At 35.2% G+C, this 26,586-nt stretch overlaps 1 protein-coding gene across 2 annotated transcripts in view; it reads left to right on the plus strand.

Annotated features, from left to right (window-relative positions):
• The window catches only part of MAN1A2 (mannosidase alpha class 1A member 2), a 64,453-nt gene that overhangs the window by 26,884 nt on the left and 10,983 nt on the right, over positions 1-26,586 (plus strand). For both annotated transcript variants that reach the window (XM_006763056.1, XM_015563480.1), the window contains exons 5-11: positions 3,142-3,222; positions 8,142-8,236; positions 11,071-11,194; positions 12,524-12,617; positions 17,998-18,113; positions 19,236-19,452; positions 25,465-25,637. In XM_006763056.1, the coding sequence (XP_006763119.1) occupies positions 3,142-3,222; positions 8,142-8,236; positions 11,071-11,194; positions 12,524-12,617; positions 17,998-18,113; positions 19,236-19,452; positions 25,465-25,637 (900 nt within the window). The remainder of the gene's footprint in view (positions 1-3,141; positions 3,223-8,141; positions 8,237-11,070; positions 11,195-12,523; positions 12,618-17,997; positions 18,114-19,235; positions 19,453-25,464; positions 25,638-26,586) is intronic.

The following is a 26,586-nucleotide window of genomic DNA, read 5'->3' on the forward strand; positions in this document are numbered from 1 at the left end:
ACACTTCCTCTGTAAAAGACACTGTTCTAGATCTCATGAAAAAATTAATGAACAAACCATAGTCTTATCTCTTTCTTGAGTTTATATTCTAGTTTTGAGAGAAAACAGTTGTTAACCTAAAAATAGAAAGCTAAAGTGAGAGGCAACAAGTGTTTACTTGAGATAAGAAAGAATTCAGGCAGAAACCCAAGTTATGTTCCAATTAGGAGGGAAGGCAAGGGATTTTATGAGAAAGGAAAGGAAAATAATTATATGATTGGAAGGAAGGAATTTACAAGTACTAGTACGTTGGTGCTAAAAAGCTGAGTTATTCTCTAGCTATATACACACGGTAGTGTTAATTCTAAAAAATGTCCTTAATTTTCAATCCTTGAAGTCAGGATTTCTGCTTTTCTGTTAGCTTTACAAATAGCTGTTTGGAATATAATGTTGGTTTCACCCAGTTTAGTGGTTATTTTTGTCCAGTTAAAATATTCCAAAGGTTTGAGGGGTAAGACATGCCAGGTAGTTCCTCTGGGATGGCAACTCTGACTCCATTTTGAAATGACTCCATTTATAACATCTTTCACACAATAACAAAAATATTCCAAGTTATCCATAGTATATCCATTGGTGATAAGTGCTGTGGAAAGCAATAAAGAGTAAGTAGGATTAGAGTAAGTAGAGCTATTTTACATGGGGTGGTTATTGAAGGACTGTTACGGTGACATTTCTGAGAGGAGACCCAACAGAAACCGTGTGAACATAAGTAAGGCTCTCTCCTAATAGATATTATAGCTGAGTATAGAATTAGAGGTTGATGATTATTTCCTTTTCATTTTCTAAAGATATAGTTCCATTGTCTTTCAGTTTCTGTTATGCTGTTAAAAAGTGTCTAATTTTTCAAAGATAATGTCTTTTTGCCCCTTGTTTTAATATTTTACTTTTTGCTTTGTTGTAGTGTAATTCCCATTACCATGTGTCTTTTATTCTTTAAAGGACTCATAGTGTTTTATCAGCCTGAGGATTTGTGTTTTCATCAATTTTGGAAGATACTCCTTTGAATAATGCCTATTTCCCATTCTCTCCCTATTCTCTAGAACAGGGGTCCTCAAACTACGACCCGCGGGCCACATGCAAATACAAATATTGTATTTGTTCTCGTTTTGTTTTTTTTACTTCAAAATAAGATATGTGCAGTGTGCATAGGAATTTGTTCATGGTTTTTTTTTAAACTGTAGTCCAGCCCTCCAACGGTCTGAGGGACAGTGAACTCGCCCCCTGTTTAAAAAGTTTGAGGACCCCTGCTCTAGAACTTCTCTTCTGTCTCTCTTGTGAGGGGAGGTATAAATTTTACAAGTAAATAATTATATAGTAATCAGATGGTAACATGGTAAAGATATTAGTGGTGAGGGATTATTTCACTATTTTATATTGTGTTGTCAGAAAGACCTTCAGGTAAAGTACAGTGTAAAGATTGACACAGGAGTTTTGGCAATTCTGGAACAGTAAGTACACCCATTTGGTAATAAAAAAAAAGTGAGTCAAAGGAATATTGGAAGGAGATGATGTCAGAGAAATGGGGATCTGATTATGTTGGATCTTATTAGTCATTGTACTCTGAATGTAGCCAGAAGTCATTGTAAGAATTTGCCACGGAATAGTAGCCTAAACTGATTTAGGATTTAAAAGGTTCACTCAGCTATAGGATGCTGTATAGAGTGTAAGCCAAAGGGTAAGGATGAAATCAGGGAAACTGGCTAGAAGATTACTAAGGTGATAGAGGCCTGCCCTCCCTCTTGCCCTTCCTCTATATATTTGTGAATTTCTATTGCAGTGTGCTATATATTGGGACTATATGATATGGAGTAATACAAAGCACTTTGCTTTTGAGGATGGGTATGATGATAGTTATGTTATTAAAAATAACTGTATTGTGAAAATTCTATATTGGAGAAACATACTTGTGGTATCAAATGCTATATGTATTCTGTCTATTAATATTTGGAGGATTTTAAGGTAATAAATATTTCCTTTTAATTTTTATTTAAAAAATCATAAATGTTACCTTTATATTGGTCAATTGTGTATATTCTGTGAATTCTTTGGTCATGCTTTCTGCCACTTACTTTTCTTTCCATATGTTAGAATTTTTCTCAGCAGTACCTATATTCATAGCAAACATAGACTCAATGCAGTAAGGTTATTAATATTTGCTATATTTGTACAAAATTTCCTCCTTATTAATTTTGTTCATATTTTTTTCTTATTAGTAATTTGCATCTTGGGGAAATTCAAGTCTTTCTGTTATCATTTATTATCAATATTATTGATTTAATGCTTACAAAGTACCTTCTTTTTCAAGGATGTCTACATATAGTCACATTTTCTTTTACTTTTTTTGTTGTGATATTTTTGTATGTTTATGAAATGGTTATCCACATTGATTTCTTAACCAAGAGCCATTTTCTCAATATTATTAATTGATTAATCCATCATCCTACCATTTTTTTGTGTGTGTGCCTCTTTTAACATTTATTAAGTTATATACTAGGAAAAATATTTAAAATTCATGAGGAGAGATAGAAGTGAAAATGAGTATTATTCTATAGTGATTAGAACAAGGAAAAGGACCAGTGGAGAGTGCTAATTCCAGAAGTAGCTAATTACAGGAAGTAGAAGCTTTCAAGGATAGAATAGTCAACAGTATCAAATACTTAGATAATTTCACAATGATATGTAAGATACATGAAAATGGCTCATTGTTCTAGGCCAGTGGTTGGCAAACAGAGCCAAATATCAACAGTACAACGATTGAAATTTCTTTTGAGAGCCAAATTTTTTAAACTTAAACTATATAGGTAGGTACATTGTTATTAACTTAATTAGGGTACTCCTAAGGCTTAGGAAGAGCCACACTCAAGGGGCCAAAGAGCCGCATGTGGCTCGCGAGCCACAATTTGCCGACCACGGTTCTAGGCAATTAGGAAGTAGCAGGGGCAGTAGTGGAGGAGTTGCAATAACATTACCAAATGGGAGGGGAGAGATGAAGATGTAGAAAGTGGAAAAACATTCTCCACAGGATGTTTGCAAGAAACTTACGAAGTATTGAAAACTATAAAGTTTTACGTAAATGTGAATATTTTCCATATATTTTCACAGAATTCAGAGGTGTCTGTGTTTGAAGTCAACATTCGATTTATTGGAGGCCTACTCGCAGCATATTACCTTTCAGGAGAGGAGGTGAGCAAAATCAAGTAATACGTTTGGTTTGGGGTAAGGGACTGTGAATGGAACTTAATAAAATGAAAGATTTCCCCAGCAGCATAACATTTTCTTAATTGTCAAATATTAAACTAAGGTTTGCTGAAAGAACTAGAGGGTACAAGCAGGACTTTTCCTTGGGAATAGTGAGTTTTTCATTTTGAGAACATAAATTCATCACAGATCTTAACTTTACATACACCATGTCTCCTTTGCAGGAGCAATCCTTCTTCAGGTGGTTGCTGCTACAATTAATTACATGGTCGAAACAAAGGGAGGGGTGAATGAATAAGATCATAATGAAGGATGAATCATAAAGATTGAATATAGATCCTCCCAAGACCAAAAATTAATTAAAACTGTCTGGAAATTGACTACAGTTTTTTGCTCTAAACTTAAACAAAATACAGCAACTCTGAGTTCTCCTTCTGGAAGTCTTGGTGTAATACACACAGACACAGTGGAGTCTTACGGTGATGGAGAAGTGGATGTGGGAAATTCCACTACTCAGATGGGAGAAAGAATGGAATTGGATAGTGGGAGAGAGAGAAACTAAGGGAAGGAAGCTATAAGTAATTTCTATTTCGTTTTCTGAGAAACTACTTCACCCATATATTCCATTAGTTTGTGAGAACTCTTTGTAAATTTAAGAAAATTCATCTTTTGTTATGTGTGTTGAAAACATGGATTTCTGTGCTGTCTTTAGTTTTTTGTGATAAACTTTAAAATCATCATTTTTAGGATTTTTTTGAACCTTTATGGCTTCAAGATGTTATTAGAAAGCCTTCCCCATGTTTGTTATTACAAAACAAAAATTCCCATTTTCCTTCTGGATTTTTATGATTTCATATGCTTATATTTAAATATTTCATCTGTGTTGCATGCTTGTATAAAGAGTGAGCTATTCCTGTTCTACAATTCTTTTAGAAGCAATATGTTTGAAGATGTCGGTGTTTAATAGAAATGTTAGATAAATAATAATTGTTTTAATTTGTAATTTTACTCTCAGACTTTATTATGTAACTTCGTTATAACTCCAACTTATCTTTCTATAGCCATTTCTTCAGTTCACATTTATTCTTTTTTTAAAATCCTTACCTGAAGATATTTTTAGAGAGAGGGAGGGAGAGAGAGAGAGAAACATCCTTTTATTTCCCTATTGGCTGAGTCTTGCTGTATGAAAACACTTTCCTGATCTCGCCAGGCTGTTGCCTTGTTGAGTACATCTTCTTCACATGGACTGATCTGGGACTTGACTCCCTTTGCTAGGTTGGCCTTTCTTTCCTCATGTTGGTTCCAACTGCTCTAGGACATTCCTGCCCACTCCAGTCATATCTCTGGGCTCAGACTCTTGACTTCAGGAGCTTCTGGGGTGACATTAAACAATAAAGGGAGGAAGAAAATGAACTATTTTGGTGCCTTCAATTTCAGATTTTTTTTCCCAATTCTCTTGAGAAAGGAGCACATTTTTCTTTTTACCTTTATGCTTATCTGATTATGTAGAAGTACTAAATAATTTGTGTAATTGGCATACTTGATTAACTTTCCTACCAAAAGGCATATGATTCCAAATTAATTATGAACAGCACATGAAAGAGAAACATCAGCCTTGGCTGTTCACACTGGGCTCCCCGCCTGAAAGTCGAGGCAGAATGTGGAAATTTTGGTTGCTGTTACTGGAGAACACTAACATGGTGAAGGGCATGTGATGTTACCATTATTTCTATTTTTGCTCTTTTGTGGAGGAAAGCACATATGATTTGGAGTTAGAGGTTGAATTCCTACTCTGCCTCTCTTTCATAATGATATTTGGCAAGGCATTTACCTTCTATAATTGAAGTTTCTTAATCTATGACAATGTGAGAGTTCCCTGGAGAGTTGTGAGGTTAAGTTACATGACAGTGCCTAGCATAGTACCTGACTCAGTAGATATTAATTTGCTTTTCTTCTCCTTCGACTTTTTCCTGTGTGGTAAGCATTCTGTGTTACTAATGGGTAGGGAATCCTTTTATTTATTTTAAAATGGATATATATTAATTTTTTAGGATACAGTCTACTCATAAAGTAAAGAGAACATGTTTTACTTTTGTGACTTTCTCATACAATAGAATATTACTGACCATTGTACTTTTCTCCTTGATCATTTTACATGGAAAGCTCTAATCCATATGTTTTAGGAAACCAACAATGAGTCCCTGAGGTCGGCTAAAAAGAAATAAAACATAGAAAAATAATTTGGATATGACAGTATTCTAATACCAGATAGACAACAAATCCCTATGTCTCATATAAGCCAGAAAATTACCTGTAACTTATAAGATGGCAAAATGCTTCTCTTATAGAACGTTTTACATGCATTCTGTGTTCTGGTATAAGAACCAAATGAGGGTCATATGTCAAACTGATAAAGCGTTCCTCTCCTGTTGATTTATTAATCTCATAAATATGAAACTTTATCATTTTATTTTCTTAGAACAAGGCTATTTATATTAAATATTCACAAGTTTAAAAATCTTGATGATTTATTATGTTTACTTCTATCCTCAGATATATGGCGTACCTTTTACAGGATTGTCTCTTCTCATTTTTTATTGGTTATCAAAGTGGCATCCCTTCCTGAATAAGATAATAACATAATTTATGTGGATAACTGCATCTGAAATCTGTCAGAATGGGTAGAGAAGTGGTTATGTGGAGTTTAATACATATTTCACAGATAATAAAAACAAAATAAAAGAAACACCGCCACCAAAATCTTTCCTTACCAAAACACAAATAGTATTGTATTGTCTGTGGGTAAGGTCAATAGAATATCCTTTTATTAAACTAAAGTCCTTTAAGAAAAGTTCTGAGTTAAAGAAAAAAGAGATGTAGAGTATTATTTTTTCTTGTTTTAAATATTAGTCATTGTCCTACTGCACTGATTCTCATTTTATTCTTTGAAAACCTAATTTTGCTCCAAAAATTGCTATTTTCATTGAAAATTCCACACCTTCACTTTCTACCGATGCTGGTACTTGAACAAACATTCCACTATGCTTTGCTGATCTAGATAATATTTTAAAATATACTCTCCAACGTTTTCCTCTTAACTGTAAGAGTTCATCTACACTTTTGTACTCATTCTGCATCTTTAAAGTCACAGAGCTAATACCAATTCATAGTTGATGGTTATGGTTATGATTACTGGTTTGACAGATCAGAAGGGTTTCGAGTCACCTGCCACAGGAGCTAGAAATTTAGGGGTGAAATCCAGCAAAGAGTGAGCAAGAGAAGAGAAGCCCCCAGTTCTGTATACATGACACTATATTTAGACCACATTGTTTTATTTCCCTGTATTTTTATAGAGCTATGCCATAATTTTCTGCCTAAAGTAAACGCTTATCCTTCCACTTCTGCCTGGTGAAGAACTTCAAGGCCCAGATTACTTATTTTAAGCATCTCTGTTGACGTCAATATACATACAATTAAATGCACCCACTTTAAATGTAAAGAAGCTGTTGGAGGGAATACACATGATACAATTTTTGAAAAATAATTTTGCAATGTCAAGTAAACATTTAAAACTTAAAATTCTCTCCCTAGCCGATTTGGCTCAGTGGATGGAGCAATTGGCCTGCCAGACTGAAGTGTCCTGGGTTCGATTCTGGGTCAAGGGCACATACCTTGGCTGCAGGCTCCTCCCCAGCCTGAGCCCTGGTTGGGGCTTGTGCAAGAGATGTGTTTCTTTCACATCAATATTTCTGCCCTTCCCTCTCTCCACAAATCAATGGGAAAATATCCTTGGGTGAGGATTAAAACAAAAATTTTAAATTCTCTTTGAGCCAGTTATCTATTTAGAAATATATTTTCTAAAAGTAACAATGTGGATACATAGGGTATACTCAGAAGGATATTTCATTGCAGTAGTGTGTTTGTAGTAACCAATATTTGAAAAGCCCATGAAGTGGGGATGGTTGAATAAATTAATACATCTCTTACTATAGAATGCTGTACAACTGTAAACGTAAGTTTGATATATTTTAACTAGGAAAAATGTGCTTGCTGTGTGTGTGTGTGTGTGTGTGTGTGTGTTTCATGCATCCAGTCAGTTAGAATGCTGTAAATAACCCATCAATTTGAAATCAATTTGAAAGGATAGACTTGAGGCATATAGAAGAACGTGCCACTTTTCCTAATGAGGTTTTATGATCCAATCTCAGTTTGGAGCCTGTAAGTCAATAGTTCCATAGTAGTGTACACAGACCTATCTATTTTGATATGCTAAGGATATTTGAAGTCTTACCATGTATATTTTTGTAATAGTACACGATTTTAAAAGTTTAGAAACCCTGATATTTAGGTAATTGATTGTTTCAGATACCAAAAATAGCAGCAATTGGGACCAAGGGGTGAATCATTTATAAATCTCAAATGAAACTTGGAGTGTGAACTCAAATATTTTCTTTTACTTTAATAAATTGATTAAACTTTGATGGAAAATGTTGAGGCATAAATGTACTTAAAGTACTTCCAGGGTATTTATCCAAATAGGGTTGTGTCTTTTTCTTTTGTTTTGATGCTTGTATACCATGGATGAACTTCTCCTAGCCTAATGTTTTTTCTTAGATCTTTGCCAGCTGAAAATACAGATACTATCAAAACCATATCCTCATCTTTCAATTAATTCTAATTTCAGCCCATTGCACATTGGGTAGCTTTCCTCAGTATCCAATGTACATTTTCCCTGATTGCCATATATGTATGCTACATGGTACCTCAGAGATTTCATTTTCACCCTGTACTTGCATGTATCCAGTACATTTCAGTATGCATTGTATGAGAGACCAGCATATGGTGATGGCTGCAATTCATGAATTGATTACTATAATTTATGAATATTCATGTTTTTATCTCAGATATTCAAGATTAAAGCAGTCCAATTGGCTGAGAAGCTCCTTCCTGCCTTTAACACACCGACTGGGATTCCCTGGGCAATGGTGAATCTGAAAAGGTAAGTTCTATTTGTATGTAGGTATTCTTATTGGAGAATTCTATTTTAATTTATCTATTGGGATTTTTATTTAATTTATGCATTTGCTGTTTCTTTGATGGGAATTATCTTCTACCAGATCTAGTCATCACTTGCTCCTTCTCATATCATTCAGTTTTCAGTCAGATTGTGTCTTTTCAGAAGCACTTTCTCTGAACATTATACATAAAGAGCCTGCCTGCTAACTCACCTTCACTAGTACCCACTATTCTGTTTTTCTATTTAATTTTCTTCATAACAAATACCACTATTTAAAATGGTCTTATTGCCTAGCCAGTTTGGGTCAGTAGATAGAGCATCGGCCTGTGGACCAGAGGGTCCTGGGTTCGATTCCAGTCAAGGGCGCATACCTTGTTTGCAGGCTCCTCCCTGGCTTGGGCCCTGATGGGGCACTTGCAGGAGGCAACCAATTGATGTGTTTCTCTCATGTCGATGTTTCTCTCTGTCCCTCTCCCTTTCACTCTCCCTAAAAATCAATGGGAAAATATCCTCAGGTGAGGATTAACAACAATAACAACAACAACAACCCCTAAATAAATAAATAAATGGTCTTATTTTTATGGGAGAAGAAATGTTATATGTCAGATTCACTATTACATCTCCTGGAGAATAGTAGGCACTTACTATTTAGGAATGAATGACTGTCCTATGTAGTTACTAATATTTATCATTATTTCCTCCTTGATTCTCACTTCTAGCACACAAAAACCCGTTACTGGTACCATATTATTTTCAAAGATAGTGTAAAAACTGCACCAGCTAATTAAAGAATGTTAAATGAGATAGTGATCATGTATTGGTAACTTTTTTTTTTTCCAAGAGAGAAAGAGGAAAATGAATAGAGAGATAAAACATCCATGAGAGAGAAATATCATTGATTGGCTGCCTTCTGCATGCCCTCTAATGAGGATCAGGCCCACAACCTGGGCATGTGCCCTGACCAGAAATCAAACCGGTGACCTCTTGGGCTTGAGAACTATTTTAATGTTTCCCCACACAGATGAATAAAATATAGCATATTGAATTGTCACTATACAAGTGGGTATAACATGAGAGAAAGACTTATATTTTTACTTTGTCCCCAAAGTAGAAAAGACCCTGGAGAATGGTTTAGAGATCTAGTAAGAATAACTCTGCTACTTGAATAATTAATCTAGACTTCCAGTTCCAACCATGGAATAACTTATATCAGACCAACCCTACCACCAAAAACAATCATAAACGCTTAACCAAATGGTTTGGGGGCATCATAGAGTAACTAACTCAGGTGGGATTTCCTAAGATCATCTCCGTATAAACATTGGCTTCCCCCTCGCCCCCAAGGGCATTTTCCAAGTCACGGTACAGAGCAAGAGGTCAAGCCTAACATGGGGCAGAGGAGGCCTGGTGATCAGGTGCTGGAGCTGTCAAAATGAATGAGACTTGGGGCACAAAGTCTTAAGACAGGAAGGAATTGCAGAGGAAAAGCTCAAAAATTTATGCACAGATTTTCCTCAAGGTATTGGCTGATTCTGTGATTGCTCATGCATGAGGCAAGACTCAAGGAAATCCAGCAAAAAAACAGCATCTGGAGGCTAGTGGGCAAAGGAGAAAATTAAGTGACATGGTACTGGGGAGACAGAGGTTAGTGTTTGAGGGTGCAAGGTGGAGACCTCTTAAACACCCCAGGCTTTCAGCTGAGTCTCAGAGGGCCACTCCTTAGGAGTAGAGGTAAAACCGAAATAGACTACCCTTAACAAAGCCTAAAACCGAGGTAATTTGCCTCTACTCAGCCTATGTTTCACAAGAAACTTAACCTTCTTAGAAGACAATGCCTAATGCCTTGACATTTTTTCATTTATATTGTCTGGCTTCCAATAAAAATTATAAGGCAGGCTTAAAAAAAGACAAGAAGATATCCTAGCAATACTTCTGCACAAAAGAAATCTACACAAGATTATTCACTGTAAAAGTTTTCATAATAGCAAAATATTAGAAATGTTATTTCTAATATTAGAAATATGCCGACAGACCACCAGTAGGGTATGGATTAAATTATATCTGTTTGCATAGTATAGTAGCTTTCACACTGGCACTGTTAACATTTGGGACTGGACAGTTCTTTATTGTGTGATACTGTCCTGGCCATTACAGATGTTGCATCTTTGGCCCCAGCACAATAAATGCAAGTTTCACCTTCAGGGTTTGAGACAACTCAGATGAATGCTCTCACACATGTTCATAGGCCTCTGGGGTGGGGCATTCCAGTTGCAAGTCATTACTATCATGGAATTTTGTGCATCTTTAAAAAGAAAGTTGTTAATGAACTAAGATGTAAAGATCACTGAGGTACATCTTAAGAGTTAAAATACAAGGTACAGAGCAGTAAATATACTTTGCTATGTTTTGTTTAAAAAAGGAAGGAAATAAGAATATATATTTGGATTGCTTATATATGCATTAAAAATTCTGTACCAACATATAAGTTAATGAAAGTGATATCTATGGGACTTGGTGGTGTGAAGAGAGATGAGATTTCTGGGGTGAAATATGTTTATTATATGCTTTTCTATGTTTTAATTTTTAAAATGTGGATGTAGTACCTATTCAAAAAAATTTTTAATAATAAAGTAAAATTTTAGTTATAAATAAGCTATTGTGTTAGATATAATATTTTAAATTTTATTTTTCAATTATAGTTTACATTCAATATTATAGATATAATAATTTCTGAGATATTTAAAGTATATGTATTCATTTAAAAAATATTTTGGTCTTTTCCCAATTTTTCTCCTTTTCTCTTTGCTTTCATTTAGTGGAGTCGGGCGGAACTGGGGCTGGGCATCTGCAGGTAGCAGCATTCTTGCTGAATTTGGAACACTGCATATGGAGTTTGTCCACCTTAGCTACTTGACAGGGGATCCGGTTTATTACAAAAAGGTTAGCTCTCTTTCTTTTGTTATAAAAGAGTTGCTTTGGCAGCACATATACTAACATTGGAATGACACAGAGAAGATTAGCATGGCCCCTGCACAAGGATGACATGCAAATTCGTGAAGAGTTCCGTATTTTTTAAAAAAAATGTCCTTCAACATTCACAAAAAGATTTGACAACATTCACAAAAACATTCTCTAAGATTTGATGCTTAGAGAATGATTGCCTTTCTAGAAATATGTTTATTAGAGTTCTGGCCTTTTTCTTTTTAAATTACCTAAAGAGATGTCCATTCTTTTTAGAACACATTTAAAACATTTACTGTTATTTGAGAAGTTTTAATGACTTGTAGGCTTTTAAAAAATCTCATTGTCTTCTCTGTTCAGCATTGTGCTGAAATTCCTAGCTAGCATGGTAAGGCAAGAAAAACAAAACAAACAAAAAGTTCATGAATGGAATTGACTTGAAAAGGAAGGAAAAAACCAGTAATTAATCACAAATTACATTATTATCTACCTAAAATATTAAGACAGTCTACATTTAAATTATTAGAAATAAGAGCTTAATATATTTTTGAATATAGATATTAAAAATATGTAGCATTTCTCGGCATCAGCTACAAGAGGCAAGAAAGTGTCATTTTACAAAAACATACATTACTAGAGGCCTGGTGCACGAATTCATGCATGGGTGAGGTCCCTCAGCCTGGTCAGCGATTGGGGCCTATCGGGGCTGGCTGGTAGGGGGAGGGACTGTGGGAGGTTGGCTGGCTGCAGGAGGGTGGCTGTGGGAGTTCACTGACCACCAGGAGGCAGTTCCTATGTTGAGCGTCTGCTCTCTGGTGGTCAGTGCATCATCATAGCTACCAGTCGGCTGGTTGTAATGGTTGCTTAGGCTTTTACATATATATATAGATGTGGTAGGGACAAAAATGTAAGTTTTCTGCAGATAAATCTACCAAAAGATAAAGTTCAAAATTACTGAGTACTATTGAAGAGGACCTTAGTAGAGAGAGATAGGTCCTGATCATGTATAGTTAAACAGTATCAGAAGAATTTTAGTTATCTCCAACTGTACCATCAATTCAATGCCATCAAAACTCCAGTGGCTTTTTGCGTTGTATTTTTATTGTTGCTTGATTTTATATAATGATCATATGTCATTAGAAAAATGAGGCACTTTAAAAATAGTAGCTTTACTTGACCACCACCACCACACACACACACACACACACAGGCAGGGAGGTGGTGAAGGTTCTGAGTGAGGAAAAAACACAAAGCTTAGATAAGTATAAAGCCATGATGACATTTATTTTTGTTAATTGCATTCTTTAGGTCATGCACATTCGGAGGCTACTTCAGAAAATGGATCGTCCAAATGGTCTTTATCCAAATTATTTGAACCCAAGAACAGGTCGCTGGGGTCAGTGTAAGTATTTCTAGTACAGCTGATGCTTTGTTAAAAGATGATTTGTGTGGAAACTTTTGCTTGATGTAGTGGTAAGTACACTACATGTAGAACGAGAAGCCCCCAGTTAGTGTCTAAGCCTGAGATTTACTAGTGCTGTTATCTTCGGCAAGTTTCTAATCTTTTGTAGCTTCAGTTTTTCTACTTGTAAAATGGTTAAAATATCCACTTTCTTGTTATATTTATTTCATCACAATAAAGAATTGCAATAAAAATAATCCTTTCACCCCCCCGCCAAATAAATTGAAATTGCTTCTTCAGAATACATTGACTTTCAGCAGTATTAATTTTGAGGATGTTATAGAAAGCTATTCAATGGTTATTGGCAAGGGGTCTTTAAAATCCTAGGGGAGTTGCTCTTATATCCTTTAGCAGCTGCAGCACTTACTAAATTGTCCAATTTGTTCCTTTTAATGTTTCATATATTTTATATAAGCTTCTGAAAAGTACATCAAATTCCATTATTATCTTTGAGCAGTATACATCTGTCATATCTATAAATAGTCTGCAAAACAGTGAATTGAACTGATATTTAACAATTCAGCTTTAGCTAACTATATTGTAATTAGAATAATGATAATGTTTGTGACATGCACATAGCAATCACAGAGAATAATTACTGGTAATTACCTTCAGGAAAAGTTCTTGGCAACAGATTTATAAAAGAGTATGGTAAGAAACCTAGATTTAAAGCCACATCATTAGTATTTTTTCTGGTTTTAATTTATTTATTTTTTACTCGTTTTCTAAGTACAATGCTTAGCCTATGCCATTTAATGATTGATGTGAAGAAAATATAGGAAATTGGTCATTACTAATTTATTAAATTTTACACTAATAAATAAAAAACTGGGAAGAACAAGAATGGGTAAAATATTTGAAGTTAGAAGACTAATTCTGGATTTCCCACTTAATAATTTAGATGTTATTTAACTTTTCTGTGCCTTTGTTTTTTCATCTGTTCTAATTGTACTTATTTAATAGGATGACCATTTGGATCATATTTTAAGATAATATATTTGAAAATGCTTCATAAACTTTAAACATGATATAAATTTTAGTTTTTAATCTAGAATTTTCTATAAAACACCAGTAAAGCATGACATGCTGACACAGATTATGTGAATCATTGATATTTAGTAGTGTTTTGTAATGTGTTATCAATTTCTGAGTATCAAAAGGAGCTCGGAGAGTCACGTTTCATTGAATTTGACACCTAGCAGGCATGTCTCAGTGGTTTAAGTAAGAAGTCAGACTACTGGGTGATAAATTCCATAGTTATCGTGGATCTCAGGCTTCTGCTGTGTGTTCATTTATTAAGCATACTAGAGGCCCAGTGTAAGAAATTCGTGCATGGGTAGGGTCCCTAGGCCTGGCGCTGCTTGTTCACTGGCCCTGCTCTCTGCCACTGCTGCTGGCTGCCTCCCTCTGAGGGGTGACCGGCAGGGCCATTGAGGGGCCCCCCGCTGGCACCCACCTTGGCTGGCCTGGGGCCTGTGCGCTGGGGGCAGCTCCTGTGTCCTCCCCCTGGTGGTCAGTGCACATCATATCCACTGGTCGTTCCACCGGTCATTCCGCTGTTTGGTCAATTTGCATATTAGGCTTTTATTATATAGGATAATATTCCACTGGAGCAATAGGTTAGAAGAGTTGGAGAGAACCTCTGAGAAGGACTGTGACTACATACTGTAACCTGAGTAACATACAGCTAAACCATAAACTCTGGCAATAATTCATGGATCCAAAAAAACATTTCTCCTAAGCCATGATTTTGCTTTTCCCTGTTTTCCCTCACTAGTTCACCTCCTTTAATTCTGTTATACTTTTAATCTTGTTTACTTTCCTGCTCATTTGTTCTTTCCAGAGATCTACAATATAGCCAGAGCTTCTTTTACAAAACCCTGTATGTTATTTTGATGACTCTTCTCTAAGTATTATGCTCTAGAGTACAATTTATATCCTCTAACCATTCCATTGTCTCTGGGTAAACTCCCATGGCTCAAATCCATTTTATGTATTGATGACTCCCCAATGTATACCCCTAACTTAGTGCTCTCTCTGGATTTTTGCATATCTGATTGCCTGTTTATCATATTCATTTATATATCCAACTGGCACCTCAAACTCAACATGCCCCAAATTCAAACTCCTTTGAGGATCTGGCCTTCATTTCTTCTTCCCTTCAGTTAATTAGGCCTTCAGTTCTCTCCCACAGTTAATATCATTCCTGATCAATGCATCCTCCACAATGGCTTCTTATTGATGGCTGCTATCAGGTGGTGGTTGCTGAAAGTTTGGATGCCTGTGGCAATTTCTTGAGGTAACAATGAAGTTTGCTGTATCAATTGAATCCCCCTTTCATGAACGATTTCTGTGTACCATGTGGTGCTGTGTAATAGCGTTTTATCCACAGTAGAGCTTCTTTCAAAATCAGAGTCAGTTAAAAGATCATCTTGATAAGGTTAATTAATAAAACTATTACAATTTTTAAAAGATTTTTTATGTACCACCTAAGATTATCTTGAATAACACTGGTTACAATTAAAAGTCCAACACTAGCAAGAAGTATTAGAGTAAACTAAGATTCCCTAGGCTCCCACATGCTTTGGGTTTTATTCATGATTGAGCAGTGGGAACAAATTAGGAGACAAGGGAATGAGAAATTCAGTATATTTAACATTAGCTAATTGCAGAGATATCCAAAAGGAAGTAAACATACGAAAGGTTTATTAGGACTTCTGCTTCATGGTAGAAGATTGAGCTATAACTCTACCACTGTGGCCAACCATCCTTCCTGAGACTGCAATGAAATGAAAGTACAGAAATGTAGAAAGGAATCTATAATAATAAAAGTGTAATATGCTAATTAGACTGGACAGCTGAATGACCTTCCGGACATCATTTCGGACGAAGATGCGGTGGCAGGGGCCGAGGCAAAGGCGATTAGGGGCGATCAGGCAGGCAGGCAAGTAGTTAGGGGCGATCAGGCAGGCAGGCAGGCAGAGTGGTTAGGGGTGATCAGGCAGGCAGGTGAGCGATTAGGAGCTAGCAGTCCCGGATTGCGAGTGGGTGTAGGCTGGGCTGAGGGGATTCCTTCCCACACACACACGAATTTCATGCACCGGGCCTCTAGTAATCAAATAAGAGTAAAGAGATTTGGAGGCAAATTGAGAGATCATAACGAACAAGATATTTCAACAAGCTTATAGAACACATTGTAGCTGGGAGTGGGTGAGTAGATCTAAGAACAGCATAATCTAGAACAGGGGTGGGCAAACTTTTTGACTCGAGGGCCACAATGGGTTCTTAAACTGGACCGGAGGGCCGGAACAAAAGCATGGATGGAGTGTTTGTGTGAACTAATATAAATTCAAAGTAAACATCATTACATAAAAGGGTACGGTCTTTTTTTTTTTTTTTTAGTTTTATTCATTTCAAACGGGCCGGATCCGGCCCGTGGGCCGTAGTTTGCCCACGGCTGATTAGAATATACTCCAAGGAGTGTAGAAAAGGAAACTGTTGTAACTCCAGAGGTTTATAAACAGTAGGTACAAGTATTTGAATTACATGAGTGAAAAGTAGAGCTAAAAGCAGATATTTGTTCAAAGTCACTATAGGGAACATGGGCTTGTTTAAGGTACAAGTGAATTATTAGCGTACAGGCAGACATATTGCCTGAAGTGAATGAGGGCACTTTCCCCCCATTTATTACTTTCTATAACAAGATGACTTAATTACCTAAGATACATGTATTTCGATAAAATGTAAGCATATAAAGTAAAAATTGAAGGGCTCCTTTTTTTAGATGTAATCATTGTTGACAGTTGTCTTTTCAAACCTTTTCTATGTGTACAATAGCATTCTTTAAACACGCAATTCTTTAGTAGTATCAAACGATGTTCTGAAACTTGCTTTTTTGCCCCCTACTCAACAACATAAAATAAATATCCTCCAATATCAGGTTACAGATTTGCCTGATTCTCTTCAATGATTTCATGGTCTGCTAGAGTATGTATGTATATGTATGTACGTTTATACGTAATTTGTTTAGTCACTTTTTTAGACATATGACGTATCTTACTATTTTACTAATGGAAATAGTGCTGTGATGCATTTAGATCAGTGTTGTGTATTTGTGCAAGTGTTAGTGTAGGGTAATTCCAGAACTAGGAAACCTGGGTTACATTTTGATAGCTACTATAAAATTGCCTTTTAAGTTCCGGCAACTCTGAGCCATACCTTATCAACATTGTTATTAATCTTTTAAAGTGTTTGCCCATTAAATAGACAAAAATGGAATCTCATTGTTTTAATTTGCTTTTCTCTGATCATTAGTGGAGTTGAGCTTCCTTTCTTAGGTTAATTATCAATTTGCATTTTGTTGTTGTTAATTGTATGTGCCCTATGTTGGTTTTCCTTCTGTTATACTTAAGTTTTGTTTACTTTTAAATCATTAATCCACCACAAATTAATTTTTGTGCGCTAAAGATATAAATATTAATATGCATTTTCTCCCAGATAGACAGTTGTTTCCATTAACCTGAATAGTTCATCCTTTCTTCTCTAATTTGAAAAACTAATATATGAATGTAATATGTGATATTTTTCTTTTCATGCAGGGAAGATGTGAGTTTTAAAACAAAGCTTGAGGATATGGGGTAGGGTTTATAGAAAGTCAGGAATAAAAGAGTATGGTTGCCTTGGGAATTATATTGTTAAATCGGATAAGATTAAAAGTATGGATGATATTTCATCTATAAAAATAAGAATATACCTAGGACGAACAAATATATACTAATAGCTATATAAGTAGTAATCAAGAATATTGATTCAACAACTTAATATTGTGCAAGGTGACATTACAAAGGAATTCTTGGGCTTTTTTTTCTTTGTAGATTTCTTTTAATTTACTGCCTACTGCACAGAATTCACCATTCACTATCTATAGAAAAATGAGCTCTTTTCGGTTAACATCAGATTTTAGTATGTCTCTTACATTTAATCTTATAGCTTATATAGGTAAAACCATTAATATACAAAAGATAATTATTTTCAGTAATGGAAATGTTTGGATGTGTGACTCTATGCAAACTATGTGACTGAAGAAAAAGAAGACTACTAAGTATGTGAAATAGACCCAGCAGAAGATTTTCCTAGAAAATTGGGTATACGTAAAGGAGAGTGATTATAGTATGCTCTTACTGGACTAAATCTGAAGTATGTTGAAAATAGAGCTGTCAACATAATTTTTAAATAGTCATTTTAACTGAAAAACATTATGTAGTTGTCTTCTGTCTTCTCTTTTCTTCACCTCCATCCTTCTCTTTTCTCTTTGTTACAGATCATACATCAGTTGGTGGGCTGGGAGACAGTTTTTATGAATACTTACTGAAAGCATGGTTGATGTCAGATAAAACAGACCTTGAGGCTAGAAACATGTATGATGATGCTATTGAGGTAATTATGCTCAGAACACTTACCTGTTTAACATATGGCATATACATTGTATTTGATAGTGACAGATGGACATCTTATATGCATTTTATTATGTGCATTCATTGTAGAGTTTAAGTTTTTTAATATAAAAGTCTTATATTAAGTGTTCCTTTATTGTGGCATTTTAAAGAAATTATAGAAAGAATTTACTATAACATTTATGTATGAACAATTATTTTAATTATTTTTAGTTATTGTCTATAGAGACTAGAAAAATTTCTGACTTTACATGCATTTCCATGAACATTTCTTCTTTCATATGACCCATTGAACGTGTATATTGAGAGCCTCTGGGTAAATAATAAGGGCAAAACAGTATATAGTACTTCCCACGTGCCAGGCACTGTTCTAACCCTTTTACATATGTGAAGTAACTTAATCCTTACTACACTTCACACACAAGGACTTCAAGGCACTGAGAGTTGAAGTAACTTTATGAAGGATGCACCAGTAAGTGATGGAGCCTAGAACTAAACAGCCTGGCTCCAGAGCCTGTGCTCTTAACCACAGTTCTATATTTATATAACCTCATACCACAGTGCTGTGGCAGTTTACATTTGGAACAAGTTTCATTCTTGGCAACACTTGTATGTGATATTTCCAAGCAAAAACTGTGAAGTAGAATAGTGTGTTAACCACTTAGTATGTTACTTGGTTTCTGATCTAGTGTAAACATATCCCTTTAATGACTTTAATCACTTTTTAAAAATTGTATATTTTGTATATACTGCAAAGTATATACAATTCTGACTCTAGCTGTTGATCAGTACTTAGAGTTTTAGTTTGTTTTTAAATTAAGCAAAGGTTATTATTTTCTAATTTATATCTTTACCTTTTAGGGAATCAATTTTCTATAGTTGTTTACAAAAATACACAGGAGTTGAACTAGTATGTGGCATGTATTGCTTTGCTCATATGCAACTTGATTACCCCAAAACTCATTGTAAATTAAGCCTTCCAATTTGGGAAAGTTACTGCTTTATGGAGTCTTACATTAACAAGGTTTTATAGTCAGAAGGATGCAGTAAGTTTGAACACTGATATTTTGCTTCTGAAATTTTGAATATCTACTCTTTCTTGTAGGCTATAGAGAAACATCTTATTAAGAAATCCCATGGAGGCCTTACCTTTATTGGAGAATGGAAGAATGGGCACCTGGAAAAGAAGATGGGACATTTGGCCTGCTTTGCTGGGGGAATGTTTGCACTTGGAGCAGATGGTTCCAGGAACAAAGCTGGTCATTATTTAGAGCTAGGGGCAGAAATTGCACGTACATGCCACGAGTCATATGATAGAACTGGTAAGAATATTAATAATGCTAATTACTTAGTCCAAAATAACTTGCAAGTTAAAAATATGTCCAGAAATAAGAAGGAAAATATATAGGCATTTTTATTTCAAAATAGTTATTCTAATACAATAAATTATTTTCTTAAGAACTTGAATTTTAATTCTGGAAATGTATTCCTGCATCACTTTCTTTTTATTTCTGAATTCTGCTACTGTTTTTGTTAATAGAGGTTTTTAAGAAGTTGTTTTAAAGACAAGAGGTAGGGCATTTTGGGGATGTATGGGATAACATTATTTATTTTCCTATAGTAAGAATCCATTTAGCCATTTTTTTCAACTTCTATGAAAAGTTACATAAAAGGACACAAAATAGACCAATTTAGGTTACATGCCTTGCCTGTCCTCTTGTGAAAATAAAAAGATAATTGTAGTTGTATTGAATATATAATTGGTGTCTATGTAACCAGTAGTTTCTTAGTCAGTTCTCTAACAATTTTTGAGTTGTTTGTTCCTTTAAGTAAAAGATCCTCTGGCATTGCTTTAGGCAAATATACAATATTTCTGGGCTTCAATGTCCTTACCTGGAAAATGTGATGTTTCTTAGTGGTGACAATAATTGGGAATGAAAAATATATTTTTTATGTATAAAGCATAGATACACATATAGTTATAGATAGGTAAACAGTATGTATTATTAAAATTTCATGAAAAGAGAAGGCAAATCGGTTTTTAAAAAGCCTGAAAATGCGGTTGAGGAAAACTGGATTAGACCTTCCAGGTTTTCTGTGGCTTAAAAATGCATGTTTTATATGCAATAATGGATGATGAGTTCCCTGAAAGACTAAAAACCAGTGATTTCTATTTGTGATTTCAGAAGTTCAATTGTTGCTTATATTAAATAACTGAATTTCTATTTTAAGGATAATTTACCATCAAGTACCATGACACAAATACGATTGGCATAAAATTTATTATGGTTCAAAATCTGCTAAGTTACTTTGATATAATAAGGAATTGAACTTGTGAAATTGAGCCTGCAGTTTTCTCACTAACTAAATCAAGGATTTCATTTCTTAACAAAATATAACTAAGTCAAAAGGACATTGAAACAAATCTTACTTTAGGGAGTTTAAGTGTTAATATATAATACATGTATAATCAGTGATCTAAGATACAAATAGAAGCTAAATTATATTATGTTGATGCTATAGAATATATACATAAAATAGAGCTCAGATCAGTAAGACATTGAGGACCAGAAAGAACAGTAAGTGTTTATTTATGTTAGGACCCATAATAAAGCTTGTTACGCAGATTTGGACCATAAGTCAAATAATAGATGAAAAATAGTAAGATTTCATAATACAGCAGACATAGTAAAACTATGATATACGATCTACACTAGTAAAAGATAAAGATGCAAATTGACCATACCTTTGTGACGCCCACCAGCCAATCAGGAGTGAGTATGCAAATTAACCCAACAAGGGTGCCGGGTTAATTAGCATACACAGGCACTGAGTGGCCAGGGGTGGGGCGGGACACAGGCATTCCGCACTGTCCCAGCCGCTCTGGGCCTCTGGGCAGTGTGGGAAGGCAGAAAGATGGCTCCAGGCAGACAAAAGGCAGTGCCAGCAGCCAGGAGGAGGAAGGCTCATTCTTGTACGATTCTTCGTGCATTGGGCCTCTAGTAGTTATTATAATTAATCATTCACTCCTTTAAACATGGAGCACTTATTATATGCCAAGCATTATGCTGGATGCTTAATAGGTAAAAGTACTAACAAGATGTATTTCCTGCCTTTGAGAAATTTATAGAATATCAGAGTTATGAAAGAATTCTCTATATTTCTGATTTTCACATTTCATAATGACATTGCTGATGTTGATATGAAACACTGCGATTATGGAAAGAACATGTGAACTACGATTCAAAATTCCCTTGTTTTACTATATATTATCTGTGAGCCTTAGGAAAACCTTGCTAAGACTCAGTTGCTCCGTCTGCAAAAAATTGGGATATTAGTACCTACCCTGTCTTCTTCATAATGTTGTGTTGTGAATATAAATTAATTTTAAAAAATTCAGTCAATGAACCTGTGACCCTCTTTGCCATGGTATCCCGCAAAAGATTACTGTTTGATTTGTGTCCTATATTTTCAAGACTTCCACTGTTCTTTACTTAATCTTTAGTCTCAATTTAGATACATAAATTAAAAAGTACGATCCTAATTCTACTCATTTCCTACCAGATCATTACATCTTTTGCTGTGTTTTCTTGCATCTATGCTATAATTTTTTGGCCACTGTGTTTAAGAATATCCATTCACTTCTTAGCAGTTATTCTAGGTAAATTCATATGACAATTATTGCCTTGGAATTTCACTTTCATTTGTTGTTGGAATTAGAGTTAACATTAGTTCAAAATTTGGCAATCTTCATGGCCTGCTGTTTACCTTTTAGCTGGGCTTGTAGGAAGCATTGCTGATTCTATTTATGAAACAGCAGTAACTTAGTGGTGGTTTCAAACTATTATAGCTGCATGGGAAGCTAGATTGGTACGTTGTTTTAGTTTATGCTGAGGTATAATGCAAAACTGGTATCAAGACTTCCAAAATATAGTACATTATTTTTCTGAGATTTTAGATTAAAAAAAAAAATTCTGAGCATCATTAAAAGTGACTATTATATAATTTAATTATTTCATGCTCATGCTGAAACTGGATAAAGTCTATCACAGTTGGGGTTGGGAGAATTTAATCTGTTTAGGTGCATGTAACATCCAATGGACAAAAGACCCATTGAACATAGAGTACTGAATGTATTTGAAGAGTTTCCACAACTATTTTTTCCTTAGAGGAAAGGATGCAGGAAAATAGTTTAAGTTCTTCCCTTATTATTAGCCCATTCAAACTATAGTCAAATTGCCTGTCCTAGAATATTCTTTGTGCTTTTATCTTTGGTTGAATTTCTTTTGTTGACTTGAATATGCTTATTTTTCTATTTGTATGAGTCCTACCTATCTTGGAGTATTCATATGAGTTGCATTTCCCTATAACTTCAACTAATATGTGTCTTCTTTAAACTTATCTTTTATTGTCTTACTACTCACTTTTATCATATTTGATATTTTACTTAATTTTTTTTTGTTTGTTCATGTCTCTTTACCTACATTATATGATTTTTGCATCCTCTGGAGTTTCTCTTGTCCAGGCACTAAATTGTTTATGGTTTTGATTCAATTTTTAACTGTTGGATTAGTTATTTTCTTTTAGAAATGAAATATCAAATGTAAGTGGGAAGTTTAAGATAGGGAATAGAGAGTAAATGAAATTTTTTTACAACATCCTATATAATAAAAGCATAATATACAAATCGACCAAATGGTGGAACTACTGGTTGCTATGATGCGCACTGACCACCAGGGTGCAGACACTCAACTCAGGAGCTGCCCCCTGGAGGTCAGTGCACTCCCACAAGAGGGAGCACTGCTCAGCCAGAAGCTGGGCTCATGGCTGGCGAGCACAGTGGGAGCCTCTCTGGCCTCCCCTGCAGGCAGGCGGTAAGGAGCAAGGTGTCCCAGACTGTTAGAGCCCTGGGGATTGGGCCTAAGCCAGCAGGCGGACATCCCCTGAGGGGTCCCAGACTGCAAGAGGGTGCAGGCCAAGCTGAGGGACCCCCCCCCCCCCCAGTGCATGAATATTGTGCACCAGGCCTCTAGTTTCTTAAATAAAAGAACACCTATGAAATAGTGCCTTCAGAAACATGAAATTGATGATTTGGCCAAAATATGGACGTAATAGCTTATACACTTTTACTCACCAACTCCTCACAGGACAATTATGTTATCTTTCTGGTATGTTTTATGTGAGAAATTATGAATGACCAGTAAATGAAATACAATTTTTAGTGAGTTTAAAATACTAGTTCCATGCAGCCAATTTCTCCTTCAGTTCAGACAATATTATCATTGTAATTACAGAAGTTATTTAAAGTTAGCCTTAAGATTGACATTTGAAAACTCCAGTTGATTACTTCTTAGCACTCATAGTCTTTGAGAAAGGAAAAACATAAGAAATCCAGACAAATTAACTTACCTTACTTTTTTATTGGATTTACCATCATATCAGTACTTATAATGTTTGACTTTTACCATCATTTGAAAAGCATTTATTCAATGACAAATAAGAGTTGATTGTATATCAGACTTTTCAATAGCTAGATAGAGGTTTCTTACAAAATACTGATAATTTGTTGGTTACTCCTAACTTCAGGTCCCATTGAGGAGCTGGTCTGTGCTTTTTGTACACCCATAAAGTTTTGCCGACCATTTCAGAGGCTTGTGGACACAAATCTGTCTCCCTCTTCCAAAGCCTCCCGTAGAGTTCATGAACTTGAGGTTAAAACCCCTGCTTGAGTTCTGCAATAACTCTCCAAGACAGAGCCGTATAGAAACTGTGGTTAACTCTTCTGGATCACGTGTTTTGTTTTTAATAGAACTATCCACCATCACAACAGTGTTTTTAGTTTTGTATTTTTTAGGGGGATTGGCATAGTAAGAAAGGCTTTATTTTCGCCTCCTTTGAATTGTCATTATTTGGAGCTTATGGTGTCACCCTTGTAATCCTGAAATTGGGCGACAGCAACACATCATGCCAACATCGATGCCATGGTTTTGTTTATGGTCCACCAGCATTGTAGTTTTTGTGCTGCCTTTTCTAAGGAAATAAAAAAATGTGCAGATTATCATGAAAGAGGTGAGAAACCTTGAAACTATTTGCCACCAGTGTAGCCTTGTGAAAAGAAAGGTGGCCGCTAAGAGTGGTAATTGTGTGCGACTTCACCATCCCAGTGAAAGATGACTTTATATTGTCCAGGTTTAGGGTGCTAGTGTTATTAGAAAGAAGTTCTTAAGAAGCTTTTCAAGTAGTGCTATATTCCAGCCTGAATGGAAGTCATATCATCCAAGAAATAGTATGTAATGCTGAAATATATGTGTAAATGGACATGTTTTATTCAAACTGGACAGAAGTTTTCTTACAAAATAATTGGTAATTTGTTGGTTATTCCTCACTTTAGGACTAAATGGACAAATTACTGGGGAAATTCTTGATGATTGGTAGTTTCAACCTCTTCCTTGCTGCGTGTTTTGATACTATAGGACAGTGATGGCAAACCTTTTGAGCTTGGCGTGTCAGCATTTTGAAAAACCCTAACTTAATTCTGGTGCTGTGTCACATATAGAAACTTTTTGATATTTGCAACCATAGTAAAACAAAGATTTATATTTTTGATATTTATTTTATATATTTAAATGCCATTTAACAAAGAAAAATCAACCAAAAAAATGAGTTCGCATGTCACCTCTGACACGCGTGTCATAGGTTCACCATCACTGCTATAGGAGAAGAAAGTTTATTTTAAAAACTGATTTAAGTTTTAAAATATGTTATTTTTATATACTGTATTTTATAAATTTTAGCATATATAGTATGCTTTAAAAATTATGTACTCTACAACTAAACCTAATTCAAAGACTGAGCTTTAAAATGTCACTGAAAAATAAAAGATCTAAAATGTTCTCTTACGTGTGTGTTATATTAAAAGGACTTTAAAATTGTCTTGACTATTTAAAAAATAATTCTGCACAGTACAGTTTTCTGTCTCATTTTATTTTGGGCCAAAGCAGAATCTGTAATGTGCTTCTGCCTACCTTTGCATTTGTTTCCAAAGGAAGACTGGACTCTTATTGGATTAGATAGATTTAGCAGGATGTTGGTGTACATTATTTATGAGAGAGACTACTTCATGTCAGAATAATAGGAATATTTATAAGTCTATTGTAAGAAAGCCAAATGTGGATCTTTAAAGTCACTGATTTTGCAAAAACAGCAGCAGTAAAAATAAAACAAATAACAAAAAATAACTTTACTTCATCCCCCATTCCTTCAGGGGAGAAAAAGCGCTGGCATGCAAACACATATGGCTTATTGTGCTCATTATTTCTTTGGTCATGCTACAGCATTGAAGCTAGGCCCTGAATCCTTCAAGTTCGATGGTGCAGTGGAGGCGGTGGCAGTTCGGCAGGCTGAGAAGTATTACATCCTCCGTCCAGAGGTCATCGAAACCTACTGGTACCTGTGGCGATTCACTCACGATCCAAGATACAGGCAGTGGGGCTGGGAAGCAGCTCTGGTAGGTAAACTAATTTTTCATTTCATGTGCAAGAATGTTACCAAGTCCTTCTCTAGTGTCATGATCCTCCTCCATGTTACCTCATGTTCAGTAACTGTGGGACTAACTCTGTTTATCTGATGAAAAACTCTACTAGTCAATTTATGTTTCTTAAATAGCAGAAGTAAACCTTAGAATCCAGTTTAGTTTTCTATTAGAGGTATTTTCCTATTGGTGTTCACTCATTTTTCTTATTGAGTAACTACAGAGTCATTTATAAGGCAGTTTTTCACTATGATTATAAAATTTCTCTGCTTCCCTATTAGAGGTCAAACTCCAAAAAAAGGGAAAATATTGTAAAGCTGTCCAGATTCACAGCCTGGGTGGATTACCCCCTCTTCATTTTAGCTTGTATTCTAAATAATTCCTTAGTGGATCACCATAAGAAGGAGCAATGAATTGTTACAAATTTTTTAGATTGATGGACAAATACATATATTTGAAATGGGGAGTTTTTAATGGCTATTAAGTAAAGAAAGCAATTGGTTTACTCTTACAGCACTCACCTTTGAGAGAACCTCCTGGCTCTTAGTACCTAGGGAGGAAGGAAATCACTAGTCTTTTTGTGGAAATATTGCTTATTCCTGGGAATGAGGAGTGTTTTATTCTCTAAGATATACTAATTATGATAAATAGTACTATCTATGATGAATGTTTATATTTAAATTGTTTGACTTAAATCTGTAGTGTAGATAGAATGAGAGAATTCTAGGTGAGATAAGTAATGTCAGTAAATTGCTCAGACAAGAATATGCAAGATATATTCTAGAGCAGAACATAGACCAATTTATGTAAAAAGGTTTCACAGTGGCAATGAGAGAGAAGTTTAAAGCCATTGTATGGGTGGCCTTATGTGCCAATAAAGGGATATGTGCTTTACTCAGTGACTCTGGAGGAAAACGCGCATGCG

Source organism: Myotis davidii, unplaced genomic scaffold (genome assembly GCF_000327345.1).
Source record: "Myotis davidii unplaced genomic scaffold, ASM32734v1 scaffold217, whole genome shotgun sequence".
Lineage (NCBI taxonomy): Eukaryota > Metazoa > Chordata > Mammalia > Chiroptera > Vespertilionidae > Myotis > Myotis davidii.